The following is a 27,755-nucleotide window of genomic DNA, read 5'->3' as shown; positions in this document are numbered from 1 at the left end:
AGAAAAACCTGGAAAGGTTTATATGAACTGATGCATAATGAAGTGAACAGAACCAAGAGAACATTGTACACAGTAACAGCAATATTGTGCAATGACTTAGCTATTCTCAGCAATATAATGATCCAAGACAATCCCAAAGGACTAATGATGAAGCATACTAAGCTGCCTCCAGAGAAAGAACTGATATTGTTTGGATATAGACTGTAGCATGCTATTTTTCACTTTCTTTCATTCTTTTTTCTTTTATTCAAGTCTTCTTGTACAAAATGACTCATATGGAAATGTTTTTACATGATTACACATATTTAACCTATATCTGATTACTTACTGTCTAAGGGAGGGGGGAGGAGACAAAGGGAGGGAGAGATGGATAGAATTTGAAACTCAAAATTAAAAAAAACCAAATGTTAAAAAAATTGTTTTAACATGTAACTAGAGAAAAAATAAAATATATTTTTGTTAAAAAGTAAGGAGGAAATGTGCTACAGGTATGAAATATTGCATGAACTTTCAGATGTGGTCAATGTATTGTTAGTTTTACTTGTTACAAGAGACCTGTCATGAAGTAGAAATAATCTATAAATGTTTGTAATATAAAAAAAAAGCACCTCAATAAAACTCAAAGTGTTAAAAAAAAAAGTTTGCTTAGCTCAATCAACTTGATGAAATTACAGAGTGTGGCCTTTTTAACTAGACCAGCAACACAGACCCTTAACTGAGACATGGATTCAGACACTTGAGGATTGGACCATGGTGGTACTTGTGCTTTAGAAAGATTATTTTGGTATCAATAAGAAGGATACCAACCTCTTGATGGTGTGACACAGTTAACTCTGACTGGTCTTCTGAGATTGGGGCTGCCTCGTGATAACTGGTGACTGTCAAGGAAGCTGGATTATTGGAGGAACTGCCTCCCACTATGGTCTATAATAGCGAGCTATTCAACTGCTCAACCCTTTTTGGACCATTTTTAAGACTCTCTTTCCCTTGGGTTTCAAAACAGGAATAAAACAAAGACAGGAGGTAGCTTTTCTTGTCACCAATCCCCTCACCGTGCCCAGAAGCAATGATGAGGCACAGGAGAAGCATTAAAGGCCTGAGGATGGAATCTCTGGATGACCCACTCCTACATTCCTTCTACCTTTCTGTTTCCTTTTCTGAGACTAGGTCAGTAATTAGCAGACTCAAGAAATTGGCATTTCTAGTCTTGGGTATGATCATAAATCTTACTGCTCCTAAATTTGAGTCAGGCATCAATCTCCAAGAAGTAAATTTCCTTAAAAGAACATTTTAGCAGAGGGGTTCTGCAGCTTAATAACTAAAGCCATGGCCTGTCTGGGCAAGAGATCTACACCTTGCTAACCTTTCATGATAACTTCTCTGGGTTGCTTGAACAATGTGAGTCTGAGGAGAATGATGAATAACTGCTCAACAGTCCCAGAAAGTCTTTACCTTCTGGGGCAATATAATGAATGTCACAGGCAATTTGGGTGTTTTATTTTTCCTACATTTATCCATGCACACTTATGAGTCATCTGCATTTTATGTAGTTTCTGCAGTAGAGAAAATAAAAAATCCAGAAAGATAACCTGCCTACTTTGTAGCCAGGCTCCCAAGACCAAACCCAGGCCAAAGTGAGCCCTTGGGCCATGGTTCAAATAAATACAATATAATTTTAAGAGGAAAGGAATATTAACAGCTAGGGAACACAGAAAAATCCTCCGATTTGAGTCTTGATTCTAGGAAGTGTAGATGAGAACAAAGTACAGTTCTGAGCTAGCCAATACAAAGCCATGGCAGCTGAAGATGGAACGCTGATTTGGAACGATTAGTAAGGAGGCTAATTTGGCTGGATCTGAGAGTGTATGAAGGGTTGTAGAGTGAAGTGAGTCTGGAAAGATACATACGGAGGGCCTTTATGTGGTTTGTCCTTCATTCTTGAAGAGAACCACGACACTGGGAAGATAATGTCATGACTCATGATTAAGCTGAAGATATTAGGCAACAAAGAGGAAGTACAATTATTCAACATTTGAGGCTCACAATTCTTTCTCTCAGTTCAATTCAATAAACACTTATGTGAATTTCAATGAGCTAGAGCATTTATTTGTAATTATATCTTAATATCCAATTTATTAGTCAATCAAAATCTAATATACTTCTATTAATTAGAAGTTAAAATAAGGATCCACTTATTTGAGACATTAGTAGGAGAGAATTCTATTACAGGTTATATCCCATTACAATAAACTTCAAAGGTACAGATCACTTGTAAGTACTGTATGGTTTATGAAATATGGCTAAAATATGGTTGGCCACAAAGCTAGATCTTAGAAATATTTTCATTGTAATCAAATTCTCAATACAGTGTTATTTGTTTTAATGAGATTTTGAGTATATCACCCTTGGTAGGTGGCAAAGTGAATAAGAGCACTGGACTTAGAGTCATGATGAACTGAGTTTAAATCCTGTCTCGGACAGTTACTAGCTGCGTGACCCTAAGCAAGTCACTTGGTCTGGTTTTTTGGTCTCACCTGACTATTGCATATTTAGGTATGACAATATTTTAGAAAATAAAAACTTTTCAAATAATCACTTCTTCAAAATTTAAATTTATCCAAGTTATTGGTCTGTTCATCATTATTTTCTTGACTATAAAGTCATGGTACCTCCCAAGCAATAAGGAGCAACAAGTATTCTAACTCCCCCACTTTGACCAGTGAGCCAAGTGAAGGTGCAGCCAGTACTGGAAAGCCAGGAAGGTCTCTCTCAGCGGTGCGTGTGTACAGTTTCTAAACAAGTTCACAACAAGTTGTGGCATATGATACTATTGTGCTGTAAGAAATGATGAAGAGAATGGTTTCTGAAAAACATGGAAAGACTTTTGTGGATTGATGCAAAATGAAGTAAATAGAACAAGGAGAGTACTGTACACAGTAACACTAATATCATAATGATAATCAACTGTGAAAGACTTAGCTACTCTTATTAATACAATAATCCATAACAAATCCAAAGGACTCATGATGAAAAATGTTATCCACTTTCAGAGAGAGAACTGATGGACTCTAAGTGCAAATTGAAGCATATTTTTTCCACTGTCTTTATTTTTCTTGGATTTTTTTAAGCATCATAGCTAGTATGGAGATATGTTTTGGGGAGCTAGGTGGCACAGTGGATAGAGTGACAGGCCTGGAGTCAAGAAGATCTGAGTTCAAATCCAGCCTCAGACACTTACTAGCTGGGTGATACTGGGCAAATCACATAACGCCGTTTGCCTCAGTGTCCTCATTTATAAAATGAGTTGGAGAAAGAAATGGCAAACCACTCCAGTATCTTTGCAGAGAAAACCCCAAATGGGGTCACAAAGATTCAAACACAAATGAATGACAACAACAACTTCCCATGTATAGTGGGTATCATATTGCTTGCCTTCTCAATGGGTAGGGGAGGGACTGGAGGGATAGAATTTGAATCTCAAATTTTTTTTCAAATGAATGTTCGAAGAAAAAGGCAAAAAAAGAAACATGTAATAAGACATTTCCCATCCACCTCTCCCCGCCTATCTATTTCCACTTTTGTTACCTGATCAACAGGCAAGTCTATTTGCACATTGTTGTCATCTTTCACATACGGCGCTCCTTGAATTTCTTGTCTAGGGGTGCGTGCTTGAAACACATCGCCTTCTGGAGTAAAAAAAACAAAAAACAAAAAACCACAAACACATAGGAAACTGCATTAAGTCACTGAGCTACATTTACTTTTGCCATAGAGAGAGAGGCAGCCTGATTTTAGCGTAAAGTATGCTCCCCCTGGAGTCAGAATGCCTGGGAGCAAGTCACTTAATCTTTCTAATTTTAAGCTCCTTCATTCGCAAAGTGCAAATCATACTTTCACTGCCTACTTCATAGGGCTGTTGTAAGAAAAGCACTGTGTTCAACTTAAAAATTTCATAATATATGAACTTACCGTCCTACTCCTTTAAATTGTAGCACAATAGAAAATGCACTTACTCTGAGGTTCAAATTCCACTCCTGATAATTATTACCTGTGTGACCCAAGCCAAGTCACCTAACCTCCTTAGGCCTCAGTTTCCTCATCTGTAAAAAGAAGGGGCTAGACAAGATGACCTCTAAAATCCCTTCCAGCCCTACATCTGTTGCTAATTAGTCATAACACAGAATAGCAAAATGTGCCTTCTTTTTTCTATGATGCAGATAACATAAATTTTAGTATAATCTCACTAATTCAAAATAATTGAAGGGTAAGCCCATCAGACTAGGTCAAAATGTCATTTATATATTATTTTAAAAGAAATGTAGGTTTTTTTAATTCCAAGTACATACAGAAACTCAAAGAGACTTAAGAAGGGGTTACCTTGCTTTAATGAATAGGTTATCAATAATATGTAATTGCTGAGCACTGAGACCTAAGCCCTGCTCCTGGGCTGCCCCACAGGGACCTTGTCTTTGCTACTGGCAGAGCTGGTATAAGGTATCGGCACATCCCAGGAAAAGTTAGAAAAGTAACGTTCTGGAATGTTCCTGTCTCTATGAATCTATGAAACTATTTTTAAAACACTTGGTACAGTGCAAAGAGTGACAGGTTTAGAGTCAGAGGACTTAGGTTTAGATCCCAGCTTTGCCCACTTATTACCTGTGTGACACTGGACAAATTACTTAACCTCTCTGGGCTTCCATTTCCAGCCAAATGAGAGAAATAAACTAGATGACCTCTGACATTCCTTCCAGCTCAAAATCTTCGATCTTACAAAATTCTACTTAAAAATAGACCCCTGTGACCAAGCATGACCCCACAGGACTAATGATGAAGCACGCTCCCAACTCTTCTGACAGAGGGGCAATGGACCCAAAGTACAGAATGAGACATACATTTTCAGACATGGCAAATGTGTGGATTTGTTTTGCTTGACTATACTTGTTGTAATGATTTTCCCCTTTTTTTATCGGGGGAGGAAGTCTTGGGGAAAAGGGGAGCTATCAATAGTGTTGCCAAAAAAAAAGACTAAAAGAAAAATGGGTCATTGAAGTAAATTTTAAAATGCACAGAAGGGAAAAGAGTGTAATTCAAGGGGGAACACAGACAATCAGGACAGCTTTGAAAGTAACATGCAGAATTTATTATATACTTTTTAAAAAGCAAGATATATATCAAAGATTCATGGTTTCACATATAATTCTCATTTTCTGTTCTACTTTTTATATGGAAATGTCCTTTTCTGAGGGTTTGTTGAATTCAGAATAAATAAACAAGCAAATAAATAAACAAACATAAATAAACTCCTAAATGCCAGAGAGAGGGGGATTCTTAGACATCAAAAATAGGTACAATGTTGAGCAATTTAGAAGAGTTCCTCTCTGTGCTCCTTCCCGCTGCATATTGCATCCTGGGAAGCTTCCCATCTTGCCTAATCCTGGTTCTATTTAGTGGATACTGAGCTCACATAAAGCTCAGAAATCAACATGTTAAAGTCGAAACAAGCCTTTGTTATCAAGTTTTGCCCCACCAACCAGTGTCTACCCATAATTTTTCCTTTCAAAGAGTTCTCATTTGAGGCATGTGGCCTAAAATCACAGGTGTCCTATGGTTGGATTAATAAGGTCATTTCTCTACTGATGGCCTGCTGCAGCTACACCACCCAGAACTGAGTCCCTGAAAATTAAAAGATTTTTTAAAAAATGATGAATTATAAGCAGTAGTTAATCAGATAATTAGCATATCTGAGGGCAACACCAGTACTCTGAACTGCATCACTGCTGGAGTAAACAGCTGAGTGCAAAAAATATAGTTTCCTAAATTTCAGAACCTGCTGAACAGCTCTTTTCTTCACTAGTTCTTTTGTTTCTGGAGTCAAGAAGACTTGTCTTCATGAGTTCAAATCTGGCCTCAGTCACTTACTGGCTATGTGACCCTGGGCAAGTCACTTAACTCTGTTTGCCTCAGTTTCTTCATCTGAAAAATTATCTGAAGGAGGAAATTGCAAAATACAAACCACTCTAGTATCTTTGCCACAAAAAATCCTAAATGGGTCACAAAGAGTCATATGTGACTAAAATAATTAAATAACAATAAAACCCCTTCTTTTGTTCTCTTTTTCCCCATCTCTCCCTCTTTTCTTCCTTTTTCCTCTCAATAGATTTCTCTAATTACCCTTCATACTTTCTTTCTTTTTCTCCCTAAATTCACCTCTCCTCACCATTTTCTCTGTTGAGAGCAATGTCATCTTTGCAGTCACCAAAGCTGACAATGTCCTTGACTCTTCATTTTCCTCTCTCAATCATAGCTGATGAAACGCTGAATCACCTCCCCAATATCTCTCCACTTCGTCCCTTTCCCTCCACTCACCCAGTCACATGCTGGATTTTGAGTTCAAAGATGTAGGTCTAAACCCTGGCTTATAGCCTGTGTGACCTCTAACAAATAACATCATCTTGCTGGGCCTTAATCCTTCATCAGCAGAATGAGTCAAATGTACTGGATGGCCTGTGAGGACCCTTCAACTGCTACTGTACTTCATTCTATGATTGTGAAGTCATCACAGTAGATCAGGCCCTCATCACTTTTCACCTCTATTATTGCTACAGCCTCCTGCTTGGCCTCCCTGCCTCAGTTCTCTTCCCTCTCAAGTCTCTCTTCTATGTACCTGAGAAACTAATAATCCTTAAGTACAGATCTGACCAAGTCAACACTTATCCAAAAGCTTCAGCAGCACCATATTACCTCTAGGAGAAACAACAAATTTCTTTTTTTGGCATTTGGAGCCCTACCTTTATGGTTCCAACCTTTCTCGTCATTCTGATTTCCCAAGGCTCCTCCTCAAAAACTCTACATTCCAGTCAAATTGGCATACTTTCTCTCCCCTATGCATAACATTCCAACTCTCATCCTTTTGTCTTTGCACAGACTATTCCTATTACTTGAGATATTTTCCCTCTTCACTTCCACTTTCTTGGACTCCTCTTAATTCCCCTTCAAGACTCAGATGAAGGGCCACCTTCTATAAAAGGCCTTTCATGTTTCCCCCAATTGTAAGATCCCCTCAAAGAAATTTTCTAATTTTAATGTATTTTGATTTACTTGTCTGCATATATATTGTTTCTTCCCAGTAGAATGTAAGCTTCTTCAGGAGAGCAATAGATTTCTTTTTCTCTTTCCATTTCTAGCACCTAGTATAGCGTCTGGTATAGTAATAATAGTTAGCATCTCTATAGCACTTTAAGGTTTGCAAAGGGCTTTACAATTATCTCATTTTATGCTCACAACAACCCTGAGAAGTAAGTGGTATGATTATTGCCATTTTACAGATAAGAAAACTAAGGTTGAGAGAAGATAAGTGACTTGCCCAAGGTCACACAGCTACTAAGGATCCAAAGCAGAATTTGAACTCAGATCTTCTGACTTCAGGATCAGAGTTCTATGTATGGCATCACCCAGCTGTCTCCTACGGTATACACACAGCCAGTGCTTAGTGAATGGTTTTTCTTGTTGCTTTTCCAATTCTCACTTCCCCCTTATAGATCATAAGCCATAGGATTTAGTGATGAAAGAGATCTTTGAGATCACCTAGCCCAGTAACCTCTTGTTAGAATGTTAGAATGGCAGCCAGTGACACAGTGGATAGAGTGCTGGGCCTGGAGTCGGGAAGACTCATCTCTCTGAGTTCAAATCTGGCCTCAGATGCTTACTGGCTATGTGACCCTAAGTAAATCACTTAACCCTTTTTGCCTCTGTTTCCTCATCTCTAAAATGATCTGGAGAAGGAAATGGCAAATCCCTCTGGCATCCCTGCCAAGAAAACCCCAAATGGGGTCATGAAGAGGATGACACAACTGAACAACAACAAGGTCAAATAGGTTACAAAAACAGGACCAAAGAGGGTCAAAATGCACATGGCTAGTGAGCGGCAGAGCCAGGATCCAAACCCAGATGCTCTGAAACCAGACAGTCCCTTATACTGTCCTTGTCCATCACACTGCTTCTCTCGTAACTGGGCATAATGTGGAATCAAAGTATGTCGGCAGTATTCTTCGTATGCAATGAATTCTTTCCAATTAGACGGTAATGTCAAATTCAAACAGAAGCAGGGGCCACCAAGCCCTAAATAAGGACCCCGCAGGTGCATTTTCACTAAGAAAACTATATAGTAACATTATTTATGTTCTATTATATTTTTATTTCCTTTATTAAATATTTCCCAATTATATTTTCATTGAGTTCAGACCACACTGGGGAGTGTCATAGGCCGCATGTTTGATACCTCTGGCAGAGGATAGAGTGGGATAAAGACCTGAGTTCAAATTCTGCCCCTGGTGTGTCCTAGCTATGAGACTGAGCAAGGTCTTTAACCTCTCTGAAATTCAGTTTCTTTCACTGTGAAAAGAGGATAAAAGTAACCATAATGATAACATCTCATCAAAAATGTCACTTGTATTTTATATTCTTAATTAAAAAGGCAGATAGGTTTAATCTTATAGATCTGTTTAAAAAAAAGAACAACCTAAGCTAATTGAATGAAATTTGTTTTCATCAACTGATTTTTCCTGTGGACCAGTGGATGTGTGGATGTGTGTGTGTGTGTGGGTAGGTGGGTGGGTGTGGATGCACAAGAATGCACAGGGTATATATAGCTTTAAAGCTTGAAAGACCTAGCACCCTGCACATGTATATTCATGTGTATATGTACACACATCAATATAAACATATACTCATATAACTCCATTTTTATATTTTTTGGTTGCTGAAGCGTATAACAAGAGTGTTGGACTTAGAGTCAAAAAGACCAGAGTCTGAATCCTGCCTCAGGCATTTACCAACCAGATGATTTTAGGCAAGTCATTTATCCTGTTCTCAGCTCCAGTTTCCTTACCTGCAAAATGAAGATAATAACAGCACCTATCTCCCAGAGTTGTCATGTGGATTAACTGAGATAACATGTTAAGTGCTTTGCAAACTTTAAAAAAGGTGTATAAATCCTAGCTGTTAATATATATAATAATTGTATATAATATGATATAAACCTAAATTATCATGAAAATATTGACTTCAATTTCAGGCACATAAAGCTCCAACAAACACTTCTTTTTTTTTTTTTTTTTTTTTTTTTTTTGGTGAGGCAATTGGGGTTAAGTGACTTGCCCAGAGTCACACAACTAGTAAGTGCCAAGTGTTTGGTCTGAGGCCAGCTTTGAACTCAGGTCCTCCTGACTTCAGGGCCGGTGCTTTATCCACTGCACCACCTAGCTGCTCCCCAACCACCTCTTTTTGCTCATCATTAGTGGCCAATAGTAGAAAGCCAAATGCTGCTGTAGAAATACTGTAAGTTTTATATGGTATTTTATATTTATATATTTTTATTTTCTCTTTCAGGCTACTGAAGACCTCATCACTCCTTTCAGTCTCTTATTTAGGAGTGCCCACATTTTTCAGCATTCATCTTGAGGCCTTCTGTTACCCATGATGGTCTTACTCTGGGTATTGGAACTTTTCCCCAAATAATACTAGAAATACTCTCATAGAAGTCTTATCAACATTTTTAAATGTATCTTATAGAAAATACCAAAAAATACTAGTATGTTTGACCATATAAACCAAATATAATATTTCCCCTTACCTGTACCACGTAGAGTTAAAGGTTCTGTATAACTTGGCTTCTGGTCTATTTTTGCATAGTACACTGAGTTCTCACTCTCATGTAGTATTTCTTCATATAAATGATGATCTACTACTTCTTTTAATTCCTGGTTAAAGCATACATTGTAAACAAAATGGCATTAAGTAAACCTCATGGTCCAATAAGTCTAAACAGTCATTCTCACTGATCTAGTTTGAGGTACAAGATTCATGAGAGTAAGCATTAGAAGTTGATGGCAGAGGGTTGTCAATCACCTCTGAGGAAACCTCCCCTCCTCCACTGGCTTGATTACAAAGGGCCTTATATTTCCCACCCGTAAAATGACAATAATAATTCTGTCATCCCTTCCTTCCCATAGCTAATTACTAGAAGGCACTCTACCTCTAGTCTGATCGTGAGTGTCTCTAGCATCTGATATGTAGCTTGGACAAGAGGACTTTTTTATGAGAACAAACAAGTTAAGCAAGATACTTCTCTCATTTTTCTCTTCGCATCAAAGTAACAAAACTGTTTAGAAAAGACTAAACAAGTAAGTTCTGTCCAAGCATATGAGTGCAACAAGCATCTTTGGTATAGAAATAAAATATGTGGCATGTACATTAGGAGGCATATTGAAGAAGAATTAAAGTGGTTTCCAAAATATATTAATATTATATATTAATAGAATAGATATTAATATTCTAGATATTTCTAGAAAAACATAACTTTGCTCAATATATTAATGCATAGTACATAAAATATATTAATCAGATAACATATTAATTGAGCTAATATAATATTTTACCATATTCTGTTCTAAAAGGATGTCTAAAACTGCCCTGTTGAATTTAAGCTTTTTGAGGGCAAAGACTATTCTATGTCTATCTTTGTATTCTCAGCAATAGCTCAAAGCTTGGTACATGCTAGGTACTTAGCAAATATTTGTTGATTGTTTTTATTGTGGTCTCTACTGACACATTTAGGCATGTGGCATGATATGTGTGTATGTAACTAAATATAAGGTGTGCATTTGCTCTTAGAGTGGACCTGTGATCATACCAGAAAACTCCAGTAAAGAAATGCCTTCTGCCAATACCAGTCAGTAACTGCTTCACATTTTGCATTCTTAAAAGAGTTGTCTGACTCAGAAAGACTGAGTAATTTAGAGGGAGGACCTGACCTCAGGTCTTCCTAACTCCAGACTTTGCCCTCTGTCTGCTATGATGTACTACCTCATGAATATGTACACATAGATGATGATGATGATGATGATGATGATGATGATGATCCTGATGATGATGATGATGATGATAACTAGAAGATATATAATACTTTAAGGTTTGCAAAGCTCTTTACATATATTACCTCATTTGATCCTCACAACAACCCTGTGAGGTCTATTATTCTCCATTTTACAAATGAAGAAACTGAGGCTGATTCAAGAGACTTACCTGGGTCCAGGTCACAATTTGTAAGTGTCTAAAGCAGGGCTCAAATTCAGATCTACCTAACTTCAAATCTAACACTCTATCCCCTGCACAACAGATAGATGGATAGATAGACAGAAAGACACACAAATATACATACATATAGATATATACATATGCATATATACACATATATATTTCTCATATATATGCACACATATACATAATACCTACTTATATATTACAAATATGTACACATGTGTGTGTATATATAAGTATATATATATATATATGTATATGTATATATGTGTGTATATATATATATGATGGATTATACATTTATATCAACAAGTATTTATTTTTTACTTCCTCTGTGCCACATACTGTGGTAGTTGCTAGGGATATAAAAACATAGACTAGATCTTGTCCTCAAATAGCTTACATTCAATGGACATAAAATGTATGTCTCTAATATGCATATTGCACATATATATGTATCAATATGAACAAATATAATAATATATAAAATAGATATAATGAATATCAGCTAATTGGGGGAGGCACTGTTAGTGACTGAAGCCATCAGGGGAGTCCCTACATACAAAGAAGCATTTGAACTGAGATTTGGAGGAGGTAGAGCGAAGATGAAGAATAAAGTCAGGAATTCATCTGAATTCTCCCAAATTCCCCTCCAGTCAACTTTAAAGTAATGCCTCAAATCAATTTCTGAAGTGACAGAACCAACAAAAGGTTGAAGTGAAATGATTTTCCACACCAAGACAACTTAGGAGGTCAGCAGGAAAGATGCCTCACCAGGGTGATGGTCAGAGCTGGAGTGCAGCACAGTGCAGGCCCCCAGCAAGCCAGCAGCAGCTAGGGGTGGCTGCACCAGCAACAGCAGCAACCCTAGGAGCTCTTAGGACCCAGAAAGGGGACAGGGGTAAGATGTTGGACATTTGATCAGAAGGAGATTACTGGTAATGGATGCAAAACCCTATGGGAGACTATTTTCATTTTTGCATGTTTGATACCTCTGGCATAAAATATAGAGTGTTATACTTGAAGTCATAATGACCTGAATTAAAATCCTGCCTCTGGTGTTTCCTTACTATGAGACTATGATCAAGGCCTTTACCCTCTGAAAAATGTCAGTTATTACATTTTCTTTTTTTAATTAAAAAAGCAGTTATTTTTAATCTTTTAGGTCTGTTTTTTTTTAAGCAATCTTTGCCTATACACAGTTCCAGGTCAAAGTCCCAGGGCAAAGAGGAGCACTACAGCTTGCAACCACAGGTGAACAGGGTTCCTGGTCACAGTTCCAGGGAGTAGAAGAGTGCTTGTGGTCAGGCACAGGCCAGGACATCAATGACCACACCTCTCCTTAAATCAGACTACCTTGGAAGAACCAAAAATGTACAGACTGTCAGACCTAGCTCTGAAAACAGCAGCATGAAAAACCTAAAATGGGACAGTGCCTCGCCTATCCTGGAAGCAGAGCCCAACTTTAACAAAAGTTAAAACTCAAGAAATAGGCTGGGAAAATGAGTTAAAAAAAAAAGAACCTGACCATAGAAAGTTACTATGGTGACAGGGTAGCTCAAGACACAAATTCAGAAGACAAGGAACTCAAAATAGCTAAATGTAAAGTCTCAAAGAAAAATGTGAATTTTACACAAGCCCAAAAAGAATTCCTGGAAGAGCTCAAAAAGGATTTTCAAACTCAAATTAGAGAGGAAGAGGGAACATTGGGAAAATAAATAAGAGCAATACAAGAAAATTATGAAAAGAGAGTCAACAGCTTGATAAAAGAGGCACAAAGAAGAAAATAATGCCTTAAAAAACAGAATGGTAAAGAGGTACAAATATCCACTGAAGAGAACTCCTTAAGAAAGCAGAATTGGCTAAGTAGAAAAAGAGGTACAAAAATTCACTAAGGAAACAGCTCCCTAAAAAATAAAATTGGCCAAATGGAAAAAGAGACATAAAAGCTCACTGAAAAAAATAATTCTTTAAAAATTAGAATTGGTCAAGTGGAAGCTAATGGCATCAAGAAACAATAAAACAAAATCAAAAATGAAAAAAATAGAAAATGTGAAATATCTCATCAGAAAAGCAACTGACCTGGAAAAATAGATTGAAGAGAGATAGTTTAAGAATTTTTGGACCACCTGAAAGCTATGATCAAAAAAAGAGCCTAGATAACATCTTTCAAGAAATTGTCAAGAAAAACTGTCCTGGTATTTTAGGTCCAGAGGGTAAAATAGAAATTGAAGAAATCCACTGATTAACTCCTATAAGAGATATCAAAATGAAAACTCCCAGCAATATTATATCCAAATTCCAGAACTCCCATGTCAAGGAGAAAATATTGCAAGCAACCAGAAAGAAATGATTCAAATATCATGGAGCACAGTCAGAAAAACACAAGATTCTATAACATCTACATTAAAGGATCTGAGGGTTTGGCATATAATTTTCCAGAAGGCAAAGGAGCTAGTATTACAACAAAGAATCACCTACCCAGAAAAACTGAGTATAAACTTTTGGGGGGAGGGGGATGGACATTTAATGAAATAGAAGACTTTCAAGTGTGCCTGATGAAAAGACCAGAGCTGAATAGAAATTTTGAATTTCAAAGACAAGACTCAAGAGAATCATAAAAAGATAAACATGAAAGAGAAATCATAAATGATTCAATAAGACTAAACTGTTTACATCCCCATACAGGAAGATGATACTTGTAACTCCCAAGAACTTTCTAGTTACTAGGGCAAGTTAGGAGTACACATAGACAGAGGGCATTGATTATGAGATGATTTTTAAAATATTAAGGGGTAAGAAGGTAGAAGCACTGGGAAAAGGGGGAAGGGAGAGGTAGAATGGGAGAAATTATCTCCCAAAAAGAGGTACAAAAGGAAGAGCTTTTCCAGTGAGGGGAAGATTGGGGGTGGGCAACACTTAAAACTTACTCACATCAGAATTGGCTCAAAGATGGAATAACATACACATCTACAGGAAAGTAAGACAGGAAAGGGATAAAGTGGGGCTTATAGAAGGGAGGGCTGAATAAGAGTGGCAGCAGTGATAAGCAGAACTGAGATTTTAAGGAAACTAGGAATTTTAAGAGGAAGAAAATGCATGGTGAACAACTTCTCCAAAAAGATAAAAACAAGAGACAGAATGTCTTACGTTAAGAAATAGAAAGATGACCAATTTAAGCCTGAAAGATGTAGAAAATGGCACAATGTGTAATGTGGTTAAAAAGATAGGTTGGATCCAGATTTTAAAGACCTTTAAACACCAAACAGAAGACAGTTTGTATTTCATCTTATGGGTAATAAGGAGCCACTTAAGCTTATTAAGCAGAACTGACATGGTCAGAATAGTGGAATATCATTTAGGAATATTGTTTCAGCAGCTATATAGAGGGTAGACTGGAGAGGAGAAAGACTTGGAACAAAAAGAACAATTACAAGGTTCTTATAATAGTACAGTCAAGATGTGATGAGTACCTAAACTAGGGTGGGGGCCACTTGAAGGAAGAGAGGGGGATTATTGATTGTAAGAGATGTAATGAGGTAGAATTAATAAGACTTGGAAACTAATTAGATATGTGAAGTGAGTAAGAATGAGGAGTTGAGGATTACACCAGAGTTATGAACCTATATGACCAGAGGGATGGTGGTGCCTTGTATAGAAACTGAAAAATTCAAAAAAGATATGGATTTGGGAGAAAATATAATGAGTTCTCTATTAGACATATTGGGCAGCTAGGTGGTGCAATAGATAGAGTATTAGGGCTGGAGCCGGGGAGACTCATCTTCCTGAGTTCAAATCCAGCTTCAGACACTTACTAGCTGTCTGACCCTGAGCAAGTCACTCAACCCTATTTTCCTCAGTTTCCTCACCTGTAAAATGAGCTATAAAAGGAAATGTCAAACTATTCCAGTATCTTTGCCAAGAAAATCCAAAATGGGATCACAAAAAGCCAGACATGACCAAAAGACAAGTCAACAACAAAAACTGGACATATTGTATTTGAGATGTCATATGGACATCCAATCTAAATGTCTAATAAGCTGTTGCTATAGCAAGACTAGAAGTGAGGAGACAGACTAGGGGCTAGGCATATAGGTCTGAGAGCTTTCTGTGTACAGATAATAATTGAGTCCATAGGAGTTGATGAAGTCACCAAAGCAGAGTGTAGAGAGAAAAAAAGACAAAGTTCCAGGACAGAACCTCATAATACACACACAGTTAGCAGTGGTATTTGGAAGATGATTCATTACAGGAAGCATGAAAGAAGCTATTGGACAAGCAAGAAGAGAAACAAGAGAATAATGTAATGAAAACTCAAAGAAGAAAGAGTATCCAGAAGGAAAGGGAGATTCACAATAAGTGTTGCAGACAAGTCAGAAAGGATAAGGATTAAGAAAAAGTCAATTAGACTATTAAGAAACCATTAGTAACTTTGAAGAGTAATTTTAGTTGAGTGAATAAATCAGAAGGCAGAGTCCAAAGGATTGAGAAGTGAGTGAGAAATGTTGAGGCAATAAGTGGACTCAGCTTTTTCTAGGAGTTTGCCTACGAAAGGGAGGAAAGACAAAAGACAGCTTAAAGGGATAGTAGGACTAAGGAGGGTCTCTTAAGGATGGGGAGACCTAGATGTTTGTAGGCAGCATGGAATGGGCTGGTACATAGGGAGAAATCAAGACTGGATAGAAAGGGACGACTGTGGGAGGGGGCAGGCAATCTGCTGGAAGTGAGTAGAGGCAATAGGATCAAGTGTACAACTAGAAAGATCATGGAAAGGAAAAGGGCCTTCTCTTTGATCAAAGCAGAAGAGAAAAGGAAATGATATGGAAAAAATGTATAGAATAGTCAAGAAGAGTTCATAGTGAATGACCTCTCTGCTCAGTAAGGTATGAGGGAAGGTCTTCTGGTGAGGTGGAACAGTGGGATAGAGCACAAGGTTTAAGGTGAGAAGAGGAGGTCTGGGATGGCCCCTGTGGCAATTATGACAGAGAATCAATTAAGAAGGAGTAAAAAGATCGCCTTGCTGCAGTGAGGATCCATTTGAGATTAGATAGCAGAAATTTGAAGTAGACTCAGTCAGTATGGCATAACTTCCTCCAGCAGCATTCAGGAACTCACCAGTAAGATCAGAAAAGGCAGATGGTAGGAGGAATCCTGAATTGAGAATTGGCAAGGCATGAGTAATAGGACAAGTGGGCAAGGGATTCCAGAGCAGATGTGTGTACTATTGAACTGGTTAATGACAGAATCAGGATTGGTTAGGTAAGAAAATTATGTTGAAGTAAGAGCAGTGGCCTAGAAGACTCCTGAGGGGTGGAGTTGTAGTTTACAATGAGAAGGAATAATTGGTTTAGGAGGAATGAGATGGAGAGAGAATGTTAGGAGATTATGGTCATATAAAGGAATTTCAGAATGCTTGATCACGGAAATGGAACACTTTGCGAGTGATTTCAAGATCAAGAGTAGACTGTCCCTGTGTGTGCTTGAAGCAAAATGGAGCACGTTGTGGCTACTTGTTTCAGTTGAAATATATAGTGTAAAAAATAAAAAGTCAAATCCACAAGTTCATTGTATGATTTCACCTTACAATGAGGATAAACCCAAACACAAAAGTATAAGGAATACATAATGCAACAAGTTCAGATAGGCATTTGTACTCCTCACTTCATTAGAAGTCTGTCATAAATTTCTTTCAGCAGTGACCAGAAACAAAGCAGTAGTCAGTGAAAATCTAGTGATGGGACCATGAAGGTTAGTTCAATTTTCCATTTCACTCAGTATTACCTAATTAACCATTATGAGCCAAAAAATGCCTCACTTTTCTTATCTTATTCAACTCCTCTAGTAAATGAAAATTATTACAAAATATTCAAACAAAGCAGTAGTCAGTGAAAATCTAGTGATGGGACCATGAAGGTTAGTTCAATTTTCCATTTCACTCAGTGTTACATAATTAACCATTATGAGCCAAAAAATGCCTCACTTTTCTTATCTTATTCAACTCCTATAGTAAATGAAAATTATTACAAAATATTCAAACCTTCTTTTTATTTTTTTCATTTTACTAGAGCACCAACAAAAATATTTTTAGAAAACCAACTATCATTTTTCTGTGTGTATATGTTTGTATATTTCTTTTTCAAACTGTCCCTGTCACTTAAAACATCTAACAATCCCACACCTTGTAGCATTAATATAAGCATATACCATGAAAAACCATCTAGGTTTTTTTTCCCCTTGGAAAAGTAAAGTGTGAAAACTGCCCTTTCACCCTCATAAAATCAAGTCCAAACAAATTTATCTATGCTCAGATTTTTACTATAACATTTAGGAAATTTTCACACATCTAGGAAACAAGATTTTAACAGAGCTTTTTTATTTTTTGTACAAACAGGAAATGGAATGTAGATAGGTGTTTATGTTTGTTGGGTTGGGGGAGGGTGTTGAGAGAAGAAACAGCAGTTTGGCTATGTATAGTGAATCCGAACCTTGAAATTTTGTCTGTGGTCGTGCAATTTTTTTTCTATTCTTTATTTCAAAAACAAAGTCTAAAGACACCAAATATTTACCTCCTTGCCTTTAAATAAAATTGAAAGGACAATGACCCTCATTAAGAAGGGGAAATCATGACAGCCTGATTTGTCTTTGTATGCAGTACATAGTCTACGGGGAGTAAATATGTACAGACCCAGATGAAAATCAGTTATGCTGCTGCCGCATCAGATATTTTATTCTAGTGTTAACTTACTCTGAGTGCATAAAGTACCTCAAAAATCTCTCCCCCATCTGTCTCTCTTATTCTCTCCCCACTCTTACTCTCATTCTCACTCTTCCTGTCTTGCTTCCCTCCCTCCCTTCATCTCACCTTCCTCTCCTTTTCCCTTCTTTAGCTCTCTAATCCTTCCCCACCTTTGTCTCTACAGCCCAATTTATCTCTCCTCTCTGCCCATCTTTGTCTCTCAAGCCCTTGTCCATTTTTCTCTCTCCCTCTCTTTTTGTCCTTTCCTCTCTCTCTTCCTCCCTCCCTTCCTTTTTCTCCCTTTCTTTTGTTGTACCTGCTCTCCAAGTATTAGTATAAGGAAAAGAGAGGTTGATCACCCGTTAGGTGATGATTTTTTTGGCCGTGACAACACAACACAGACAAAAATTTAAATGGTCTTTAATCCTGTGTAAACACTTTGCACTTTTGCAGTGTGGGTGACTACTGCAAAAGACAGCAAACAGTGCTATGAACTTGCTGTTACACATACATGACTCTCCATCTCACATTTCCATGCCTTTGTACTGGCTATCCCCCACATCTGGAATACACTTTTTCCTCACCTCTGCTTCTCAGAATCCCTGGTTTTAAGACTTATTTCAAGCATCACATTCTACACGAAACCTGTCTTGGTCCCTGCCCCAAGTTGCTATTGCCCAACCCTGTAGTCATTTTGTATATATTATGTATAACTATATGTTTGTGTGTGTGTGTGAGAGATTGTTTGGTGAGTGTTATATTCATCTCATTCTGATTCTCTTGAAAAAAAAATTCTTGATAGACACACATTGTCTCTGCTATTAGAATGCAAGTGCCTTGAGGGGCAAAAACTTTTGTCTCAGGATAACCCAGTAGCTTAACACAGTGCCTAGCACATAGTAGGTGTGTAATACTGTTGGTTAATTGTGAATTCCACGGTCTGATAGTCTATAAACATAAATTTAGTTCTTAATACTCTAAATGTGAACTCCTTACAAGTTGACTAACTTTTCTACTGGAAGAACTGAATTATATCAATATTGATACTCTAAGAATTTGCTCCTAGATGGAAAGAAGGGTCACAGGGTTCTCACATGCAAAGTCAATAAAGATGTTGGTAGATTTGGTTTCTTCACATGCACAGAGAAACAAGAAACATCAGTTAATGAGACATGATCACCTCATCCATGGTGCTCATGCTGAATATGTGCAAAAAAGATCACCTATAAGATAATCACATGTTAGGACCAATTCCCTGCTGGAAAAGGTGAACAAAGCAGAGAAATTCTATGAAAAACATGGCAAGATCCTCCAAACCAAATCAACCTGATACCTTGATAATTGGTATGAAAATGGTATGAAGAAAACAGAATATAAAAGAAAATCATTTGGGGTAAAGAAATTGGGAAGTAGGTAGTTCATAAGCCTCATATCTATCAAGAATTATTTTTTTCAAGAGAATCAGAATGAGATGAACATAACAAGCACCAAACAATGACACACAAACACAAAATGAAACTGACTATATCTAAAAGATAGAAAAAGACAGTTTTAGATGTAAGACTTATTCCAGAATCAGCTGTCAAATCATTACCTAGTTAGAATAAAAGTTAACATTAACATCAAGGTAGAAGGAAGAATAAGTATTACAAGAAGCTCCAACACCTAATTAAATACGCTGTTAGCTAAAAAGTGGGAAATTCTGTCAAAGGAAAGACATTGACTCTAATGATTACCATTTCTTGGAGTCACCACAGGAGGCCAAAAGAACCCCAAAACTGTCTCTACCAGCAAACATTTGATTTCTTTTTCAAAGAAGTAGAAAGAGGAGCTGTCTAAATCACAAGGAATCTACCCACCAAATTGGATGAGGATGGAAGCAAAGAAAGGTTAAGGCAAGTAAGAGTTCAGAAGCATGACACAATCCTGTAAGAATAATGTTAGGCAGAAAGGTGAAGGACTCACAGTATAGAATGAGACATACATATATTTTTGGACATGGCTAGAGAATTTGTTTTGCTTGACTACACATATTTATTCCAGAGGTTTCATTTTTCCATTTTTCAGTGGTGGAGAGACATTGGGGGGAGACTCAAATTTTAATTGAAAAGAAATTTTAATTAATAAAGAATAGTCAGAAATGTTAAAACACGGCCTCCCTTCCCAGGAACCACAAATAGCTACCTTAGACAAGGAGAGACAAAGGCGTGTTGCAGGTGTACATACTTTCAAGAATATGAATTTTTCAAAAGGAAAACATTTTGTTCAATAAGAGCTGTCAATAATAGATAATGGCAGAGCCTCTTAACAATGCTGATCTAGAATAGGATTGAGCCACATAATTCCACCTTCTAGAAAGAAAGTGGGGAGGGGTATTTCCTAGGCAGTTCTAGTAATTAGGAAAAAAATTGGATCCAGAAACCTAGCCTTCTCCCAGAAAAAAAGGGGAGAAGGCTCAGTTTCTGGATCTATTTTCCCCCATAGAAAAGGGGGAAGGTTTCTGGACAATGCCAGACTCTTGAAGAAAAGAGGATCCAGGGATATTACCTTCTAGAGAGAGAAGAGAGTGTTCATGGATAGTACCAGCCTCATGGAGAGAAGAGAATAGTACATGTGATCCTAGAGTTAAAAGAGCAGTCAGGGACTGAGACATGCTATACAGCAAACATTTGAACTTCACTTTCCACTATTGCCCTAAGCTCTCTATACTTGGAGGTGTAGGGCAGTAGAATGGAGTGCTAGGCCTGCAGTCACTTCTTGAGTTCAAATCTGGCCTCAGACACTTAACAGTTGTATGACCCTGGACAAGTCACTTAACCTCAATTGCCTCACAAAAAAACAAAGAGTTATATATGACCGAACAACACAACACAAAATATTTATGCTACACTGGAAAGGAGGCAGCCTCTATAGCAACCCTCAGTTCATTTCATTCTGTAGGAGTCCAAGAACTGATGGTGATAGCATAAGACCAGTAGCCTTCACGGATTCCTCAAAGAAGGTAGGATTTAACCTAAATGTAAAGAGCTGCCTCACATTCATTGCCCCAACTTCATTTTTCTTCTGGAAGATTCTAAACCCTTAGGGTAGCAACATAAGGCTGGAAGTCAATGTAGGTCCCTTTAAGGTGGAAAGTGAGACTTATCAGAGAGAATTTGAGTATCTTGATGGTATATGGGCTGCTGTCAATTCTTTGCGCTCTCTGAATTCTGCCTATAAAGTAAAATAAAGGCCTTCCTATGCTATGAATTGTTGCCTTGAGTGCTTGCGTTAGAACTGAGGACCCTTTTACTCAGGTTCTTGGAGGCCTACACACAGGTTATACTTTTAGGTCCCCAGAGGAAATCTTCAATTAAGGCAAAATGAACAATTAGTCAGTTGCACTCTGTGTAGCCCCGCAGCTTTAGACCCTATAGACTTTAGGTCCATAAACTACAAGGGGAAATTAGTCTGAAGAAAGTTTGATACAACACCAAACTAAGCTGGATCGTCCCAAGAACACTTGTAGAGGAAATAAAGAGATCAACAAGGGGACGGACAGATTGGTCTGTTTCTATTAATATTTAGTCTCATAATTGATGATGATGGAACACCACATTTAGATTCAGTACTCAATATAAAGAACTAGAAATGACATTCAAATAGCTGGATCTGAGCAAACAAACTTGGGGGGAAAGTGTTGGTAGATACTCCTTAGTGATTGCTTTTCAAGATATCTTAAAGAGAGATGATTCCAAAAGAAATGAGAAGATCCCAAACAGTATTAATATGAAGACATTGGCAACTACTGGCCTCCGTTCATACTTTGCTCTACAAAAATTTTCATTAAAATGTCTTTAATATAGATCATAGATCATAGATTTAGAATTAAAAGATATCTTAAAAGCCATCTAGTACAATTCCTCATTTTACAGGTGACAAAACAAATGCCCAGAGGGTAAGTGGTTTGTTCAACATCACACAGGTGGCAAATGACAGGGGCAGAATTTTAACCCAGGTCCTCTGATTCTAAAGTCAATGCTGCTTCTATTCTGCCTCTGAAGGAATCAAAGGTATCCTTGATGAATATATCATAAGAGAACAGGCAGGCCTTTACAAACAATTTTTCCAAAGTAGACCATACCCTTTAGAGTCACCCAACTGGCTGAGAGGAGGCACAGAATACATTATATCGTTATGTATTCTGTGTTAATGACAAATAAAATTTAAAAAAAATAAAGGTATTTGATGAGCAGAGTCAAACATCTCTTTAAAGGCCATACTAGGAGCAGCTAGGTGGCACAGTGGATAGAGCTCTGGCCTTGGAGTCAGGAGGACCTGAGTTCAAATCCAACCTCAGATACCTGACACTTACCAGCCATGTGACCCTGATTGCCTCACTAAAAAGAAAAAAAAAGAGCTCTTACTGCATTGCAATAAAGGTTTTCCCATGCATGTGTTAAAATAAGAAGAAGGGAACACACTTTTATTAAGTACATACTATGTACCAGCCATGGCACTAAGCACTTAGAATTATCTCATTTTTTCCTCACAGCAATCCTAGGAGATAGGTACTATTACCGGGGAACTGAGGTTGACAGAGATTAAGTGACTTCCCCAAAGTCACACATCTAGAAAATGTCTGAGGTAGGATTTGAACTCAGGTCTTCATAACTCCTAACTAATATTGCCCAGTATTCTTATCTCCTGCTGCCTTATCCCTAGCTGCCTATGTATAGAATGTTATCACTTTTAATATTTCTTTAATTATCAGTATCTGTCCTTGGCCCTGTTGGCATAGACAAAGCCTTTCCTAAGCATTTCCTATGTGCCAGGCACTATGCTAAGCATTGCAAATAAAAAATACAGGGAATTAGTTCCTATCTTCAAGAGGCATACATTCTAATGCAGGAAGATACCCATAAGAGGGAACTGGAAAGAGTAAGCATGTGGAGACATTCTAGATATCACATATCATAATTGTGTAATGACGCTACCTAGGAGACATTCTACAGAGATGGCCTACATGTGCAGTGGAGATCTGGATCCAGGCAAAATAAAGTAAAAGCTGGTCAATAAGAGCCCAGAAAGATTCCGGGGGACAGAATCCAAGGTTGTGGTAGGAGAAGGTGATGATGATCCCAGAGAAGAAGGCATGAAATGAAGGTGACTAGGAAGTTCTTAGCAAACTTGTAATAGCACAAGACAAGGAAGGACAGCTACCCACTGGATAAAATAGGATCCAAGAACAATGGGGTAGTGAATCTAATAAAATGAAATTTAATCCAACAGTCCAACTAAGAATAAGGAACAATGGATACAAAGATGAAACAAAAACCTCCCCTCCCCCGAGTAGTAAGTTACATTCTATTGGGATTAATATGTTCTTGTCTTTGACTAAATCTGTGACTTCACCAGTGATGAGAGACCCCAATGAGGACCTCCCTCAACTAACATAAATCAACACCTGTTCTGCAATTTGTAACCTTAGATGGTTGCCTGCAGGTACTGAGAGAATAAGTGACTTGTCCAGTAACCCAAAACTAGTATAGGGATAAACAATAAAATGATAAACAAAACAACTGAGGCTCACAGGGATAAAATTATTTTCCCAATGCCCCTCAGCTAGTGCTACAGCCAAGAACTGAACACGGGTCACCTCACCCTATCATTCAACCCACTCTAGCAAATACAAGTCATTCTCAAAGTAGGCACATAACAATTTTTTAATTACTGGAATGAATCCAAAGTATTTCACATATATATTATCCTTTGTTCTTGCAGAATTTTCAGAGAGAATTAACCACTGTGAAGTAACATGCTGGTATTTTGCCATGTACTTCATGGATACAAAAATATATAGTGATGATATGTAATGAGGCTGTCCCAATTTGCCTTGAAAGGAGGCGAGAATAAATACATCTTCAGTATCTCCTCCCCAGACCTTTCTCCCAGAAGACTTTGGTTCCTGCCCTGAAAGGAAACAGGAGGCTAGGGTCAGAGGTTGTTCCACTCTCCTCAGAGAGAGAGGCTACCAGTTGAGAATTATATCTGTTCCATTAAATATTACCAGTCTAAGGAGTGTAGTTTTCAGGTTCAAGCTAAACTCCTGATTGTTATATCCCAACAGAAAAAAGAGAACCCCAAGCTTTATATCCAAAGCTTAACTCCCTTCCCACAAAATAGCAGTTCCACAGTGAAATAGCAAAGAAACCCATTGATCCAAGTTGATAGCACAACAAAAATTAGAGAACAGATATGTAGGAGAATATATACCAGACAATACAGATTGAAAGAGTTCTCCTTTTAGGAGCAAAGCAACTCAGTTCATCCAAAAGGAAGAGTCCTGGCTCTCAGCCAAAAGTAACTCCTCAAAATCTCTAGTGTAGCAAGCTAGAAATAGGATGTGATGAAGATTGCCAGGTCCTCAGTCAGCTTCTTCCCAGAGTTTTTTTTTTCTCCCTTTTACTCCCTTGAGTAATCTGACATGGGATTAGCATTGTCCATTACCTGCCACTCAAAGATGGAAGTCAGAATACCCCAAAGAGTCCAAGAACCTGAAGAGAGTGAAGAGAGCCCTCTTCTCTCCTGATACTACCAATTCCACCCTGCCCCTCACAAAGGTGCAGGGCACACTAATCTCAATCAATGAGAAGAGAGCTGCATGCCAATGGATTTTGGGGCTTGGGTTACAGATGAACTGTCAGTGGTTATAAAGATAACAATTATTCTGTGATGGTGCTAGCACCAACAAGATTTTTATTTTAAAAAAATCTAATTATTGGGCAGCTGGGTGGTGCAATGGATAGCACAGTGGCCCTGGACTCAGGAGGACCTGAGTTCAAATCCAGCCTCAGACACTTAGCAGCTAGCTGTGTGACCCTGGGCAAGTCACTTAACCCCCATTGCCTTTAAAAACTTTTTAAAAATCTAGTTATTATATTTAAAAACTTTCTTCAAAAACTGTTACAACACACCAGAATTTTTAATTGTGTTGAACTGTTTAATAAATAACATTGCTCTTTAAGTGCTATTGAAAATGTGAAAGAGTTTCTAGCTAAGTATAACACAGAAAGTATAGCATGAATGTACCAGACTAAAGCATTTTCTAGTATATCTTCTGGGTCTCCTTGATGAAACATGCTTTTAAATTGTCTATCAAATACTACTGGAAAGGAGAGGGAATGCTAAAAACAGAGCTTCAAATGAGTATTCACTCAGAGGCTCCAATTCCAACCTCCATCATTAAAGAAGTATTTTAATTATTTTGGTAAAATAATGATCAAAATTAACCAGCTGAAAAAAGTGGTGGCTTTTTTCTTCACTCAACCAATAAACAATTATCTATTAAATGCCCACTGAGTGCTAGGTTCTGAGGACACCAAAACAAAAATAAAATGGCCTCTGCCTTCAAGGAGTTTACATTGTCTATTTTCTTTCCAGTAAGCAAGCCCCTTCCCTTTCCAAAGAAGCAACATGGTATAGTGGAAGGAACATGAGATTTAGATGTTAGAAATTTTGAGGTTTGCATTCTGGCTCAGCTACTTGCTGCCTGTGTAATCATTAAACAAAAGCATTTATTAAGCATATACTAGTGCCAGGAACTATATCAGGTGCTAGAGATAATGGAGAATGAAATAATTCCTCCTCTCAAGGAGCTTAGGCAAAACCAATAAACTTCTTTTATAAAAAAAAAAGGAGCAGAAACTACATGATCACTAAGGTTCCCTTCAGCTTTAAATTTTATGATTTTGTGAGTCTGTGGCCTTCCACTACCATCGATAGTGGAACCAATTTCCATGACTTACAACCCTGAAGATATATTGCACTTCTCTTTTTTATAATGCTCAGAGTCCCTCTGTCCCAAAGTTAGAATGACTTTTTCCCTTTCTTCTGTCTGTTGAATTAGCCCCTTCCATTCAATTTTCTAATCAATTCAATGGTAAGGGGTGGACTAAATGACCTTTGAGGTCCTCACAATCTCTGAAATTCTCTAATTTGACTTCCATAGTCTCCCAAGAAGCCCTCAACTTTGCTCCTGAGTGATTTCTTATAGCCCACAAGCTGGTTATTTTATCTATTGTTTTTAGCTATTGATCATTAGGCTCTCAAACCATCCCTATGGTTAGTGGGGCCAGGACTCAGACAGGAATTGTAATTGGACAAGGTATCTCAAGCTGTTTAAGGAAGCTGCCTAATCATCACAGGCTTGCCTAATACCATAAAATTGATTCCTGACTCCACCCCCAAACCAATTAGGAAGTAACGAGTATATCCATAACATACAAGACATATGGCAAGGGATATATTGAATCCCTCAGTAGAATGTAAACTCCTCAACAGCAGGTACTACTTCACTTTTGCATCTGTGTCCCCAGTGCCTAGTACAGTGGCTCACACATACTGTAGCAGGTGCTTAATAGATACTTGTTGATTGATTGAGGGGGGAAATACAATGCAAACTCACATACCACTCCCCTAGCTCCCTTCTTAGCAGTGGGTGGTCTGTGGAAAAATACAAAGTGAGGTGACAACATGTTTTCAAGGTTACCAATCTCATTTGCATTTCCAATTAACTCGCTATTTAGATTTGAGCTTATTATATAACACAGCTGACACACCAAAAGCCAGGCTCTCTGCCCCTGAGTCTACCCCCAAACCTCTAGACTAGATGGGATAAAATAGATTGTACCAGAAGGTGAAGCAAAAGGATTTCCCCTAAGATCAAAAGAGAGTAGAAATCCTAATATCTGGGAAAACTAGCAAGCTAACTACTGAAACTTTTCCTTCCTGAGACAATATGTGGGACATAATGGGAAAAATATTGGACTGGGAATTCAACAACAGCTCTGATAATGACTAGTATTGTGACCAAGAGGAAGGTATTTAATATTGTAAGCCTCAGTTTCCTCTTATGCAAAATGGAGATATTAATACTTGCATCCCCCACCTCAGAGAGTGGTCATAAAGTGCTTTGTAAACTTTAAAGTACTGTAGAAATGTGCATTGTTACTGTTGTTATTCAAGAGTGCAGACTGTAGACCTACTGATCAACTTTAAATGTGCCATCTGCATATTCCAGCAAATACATGAAGACTGCAGCAATAGAAAACCATCAATGGCTGAATCCAGTCTTAGTGGAATTAACAATGAAATAAGGTCACCCCTACTTACCAGGTCTGAGAGACGCTGACCAGATCCAAGATGAATTCACCTATATATCTCCATTCTAATCCCTCTTCCAAGTTACAGGTCTTCAAATACTTCAAAATAACTATCACTTCATCCCCTAAGTCTTCTCTTTCCTAATGATTCCAGTAACAGAAAGGAAAAGATATCTGGGGGAGGGTTTATGTGTACATCTAAACTATACTAACAGGTGACATTAGCAGGTGAGCTTAGGGACCTAGTGGATACCCAAGGGCTCTGTGGCAGATACTAGAGTGGTTTGCCATTTCCTTCTCTAGCTCATTTTATAGAGATGAAGAAATTGATTCAAACAGGGTTAAGTGACTACTTCAAGGTCACTCAGCTAGTAAGTGTCTAAGGCCAGATTTGAGCTCAGGAAGAGTATTCCTGACTCCAGGGGAAGACAACACATAAAGGTAATCTGAACATTAGGGGTGAGAGGAGAGAAAGTTTACATGGGAGCATATTGGGGGGGGTTGTCTAGACAGTCAGAAACAGAGCTGGGAGGGAAATGAAGTATGGCTAGCCTGAGCCTATCTCCAAAATGGTATCTCCAAGGAGGAACTCACCAATGAGAGAAGGGGGCTGGCATTGTGGAGTATGTTCCAATGTGAGAAGTCTCAAGGAACAGATGGAAGTTTTGGGGTGAGAAGGCAGCTCTGAGTCATACTGATAAAGTCCAGGAGATCAAATGTATAGCTGGGAGGGCAATGTTTCTCTTCATTAAGAGAATCATAATGTCCAATACAAGAGA

General features: G+C 37.9%; 1 protein-coding gene across 3 annotated transcripts in view; it reads right to left on the bottom strand.

Annotated features, from left to right (window-relative positions):
- DCDC2C (doublecortin domain containing 2C) overlaps nt 1-27,755 on the bottom strand; it is a 184,875-nt gene that overhangs the window by 80,289 nt on the left and 76,831 nt on the right. For all 3 annotated transcript variants that reach the window (XM_078149064.1, XM_078149066.1, XM_078149065.1), the window contains exons 7-8: nt 9,632-9,758; nt 3,586-3,686 (exon numbers count right to left, since the gene is read on the bottom strand). In XM_078149064.1, the coding sequence (XP_078005190.1) occupies nt 3,586-3,686; nt 9,632-9,758 (228 nt within the window). The remainder of the gene's footprint in view (nt 1-3,585; nt 3,687-9,631; nt 9,759-27,755) is intronic.

The sequence above is a fragment of the Phascolarctos cinereus genome, unplaced genomic scaffold (genome assembly GCF_003287225.1).
Source record: "Phascolarctos cinereus isolate Bilbo 61053 unplaced genomic scaffold, phaCin_HiC Scaffold_2;HRSCAF=192, whole genome shotgun sequence".
Classification (NCBI taxonomy): Eukaryota; Metazoa; Chordata; class Mammalia; order Diprotodontia; family Phascolarctidae; genus Phascolarctos; species Phascolarctos cinereus.
This window is presented reverse-complemented; position numbering and strand designations above follow the sequence as displayed.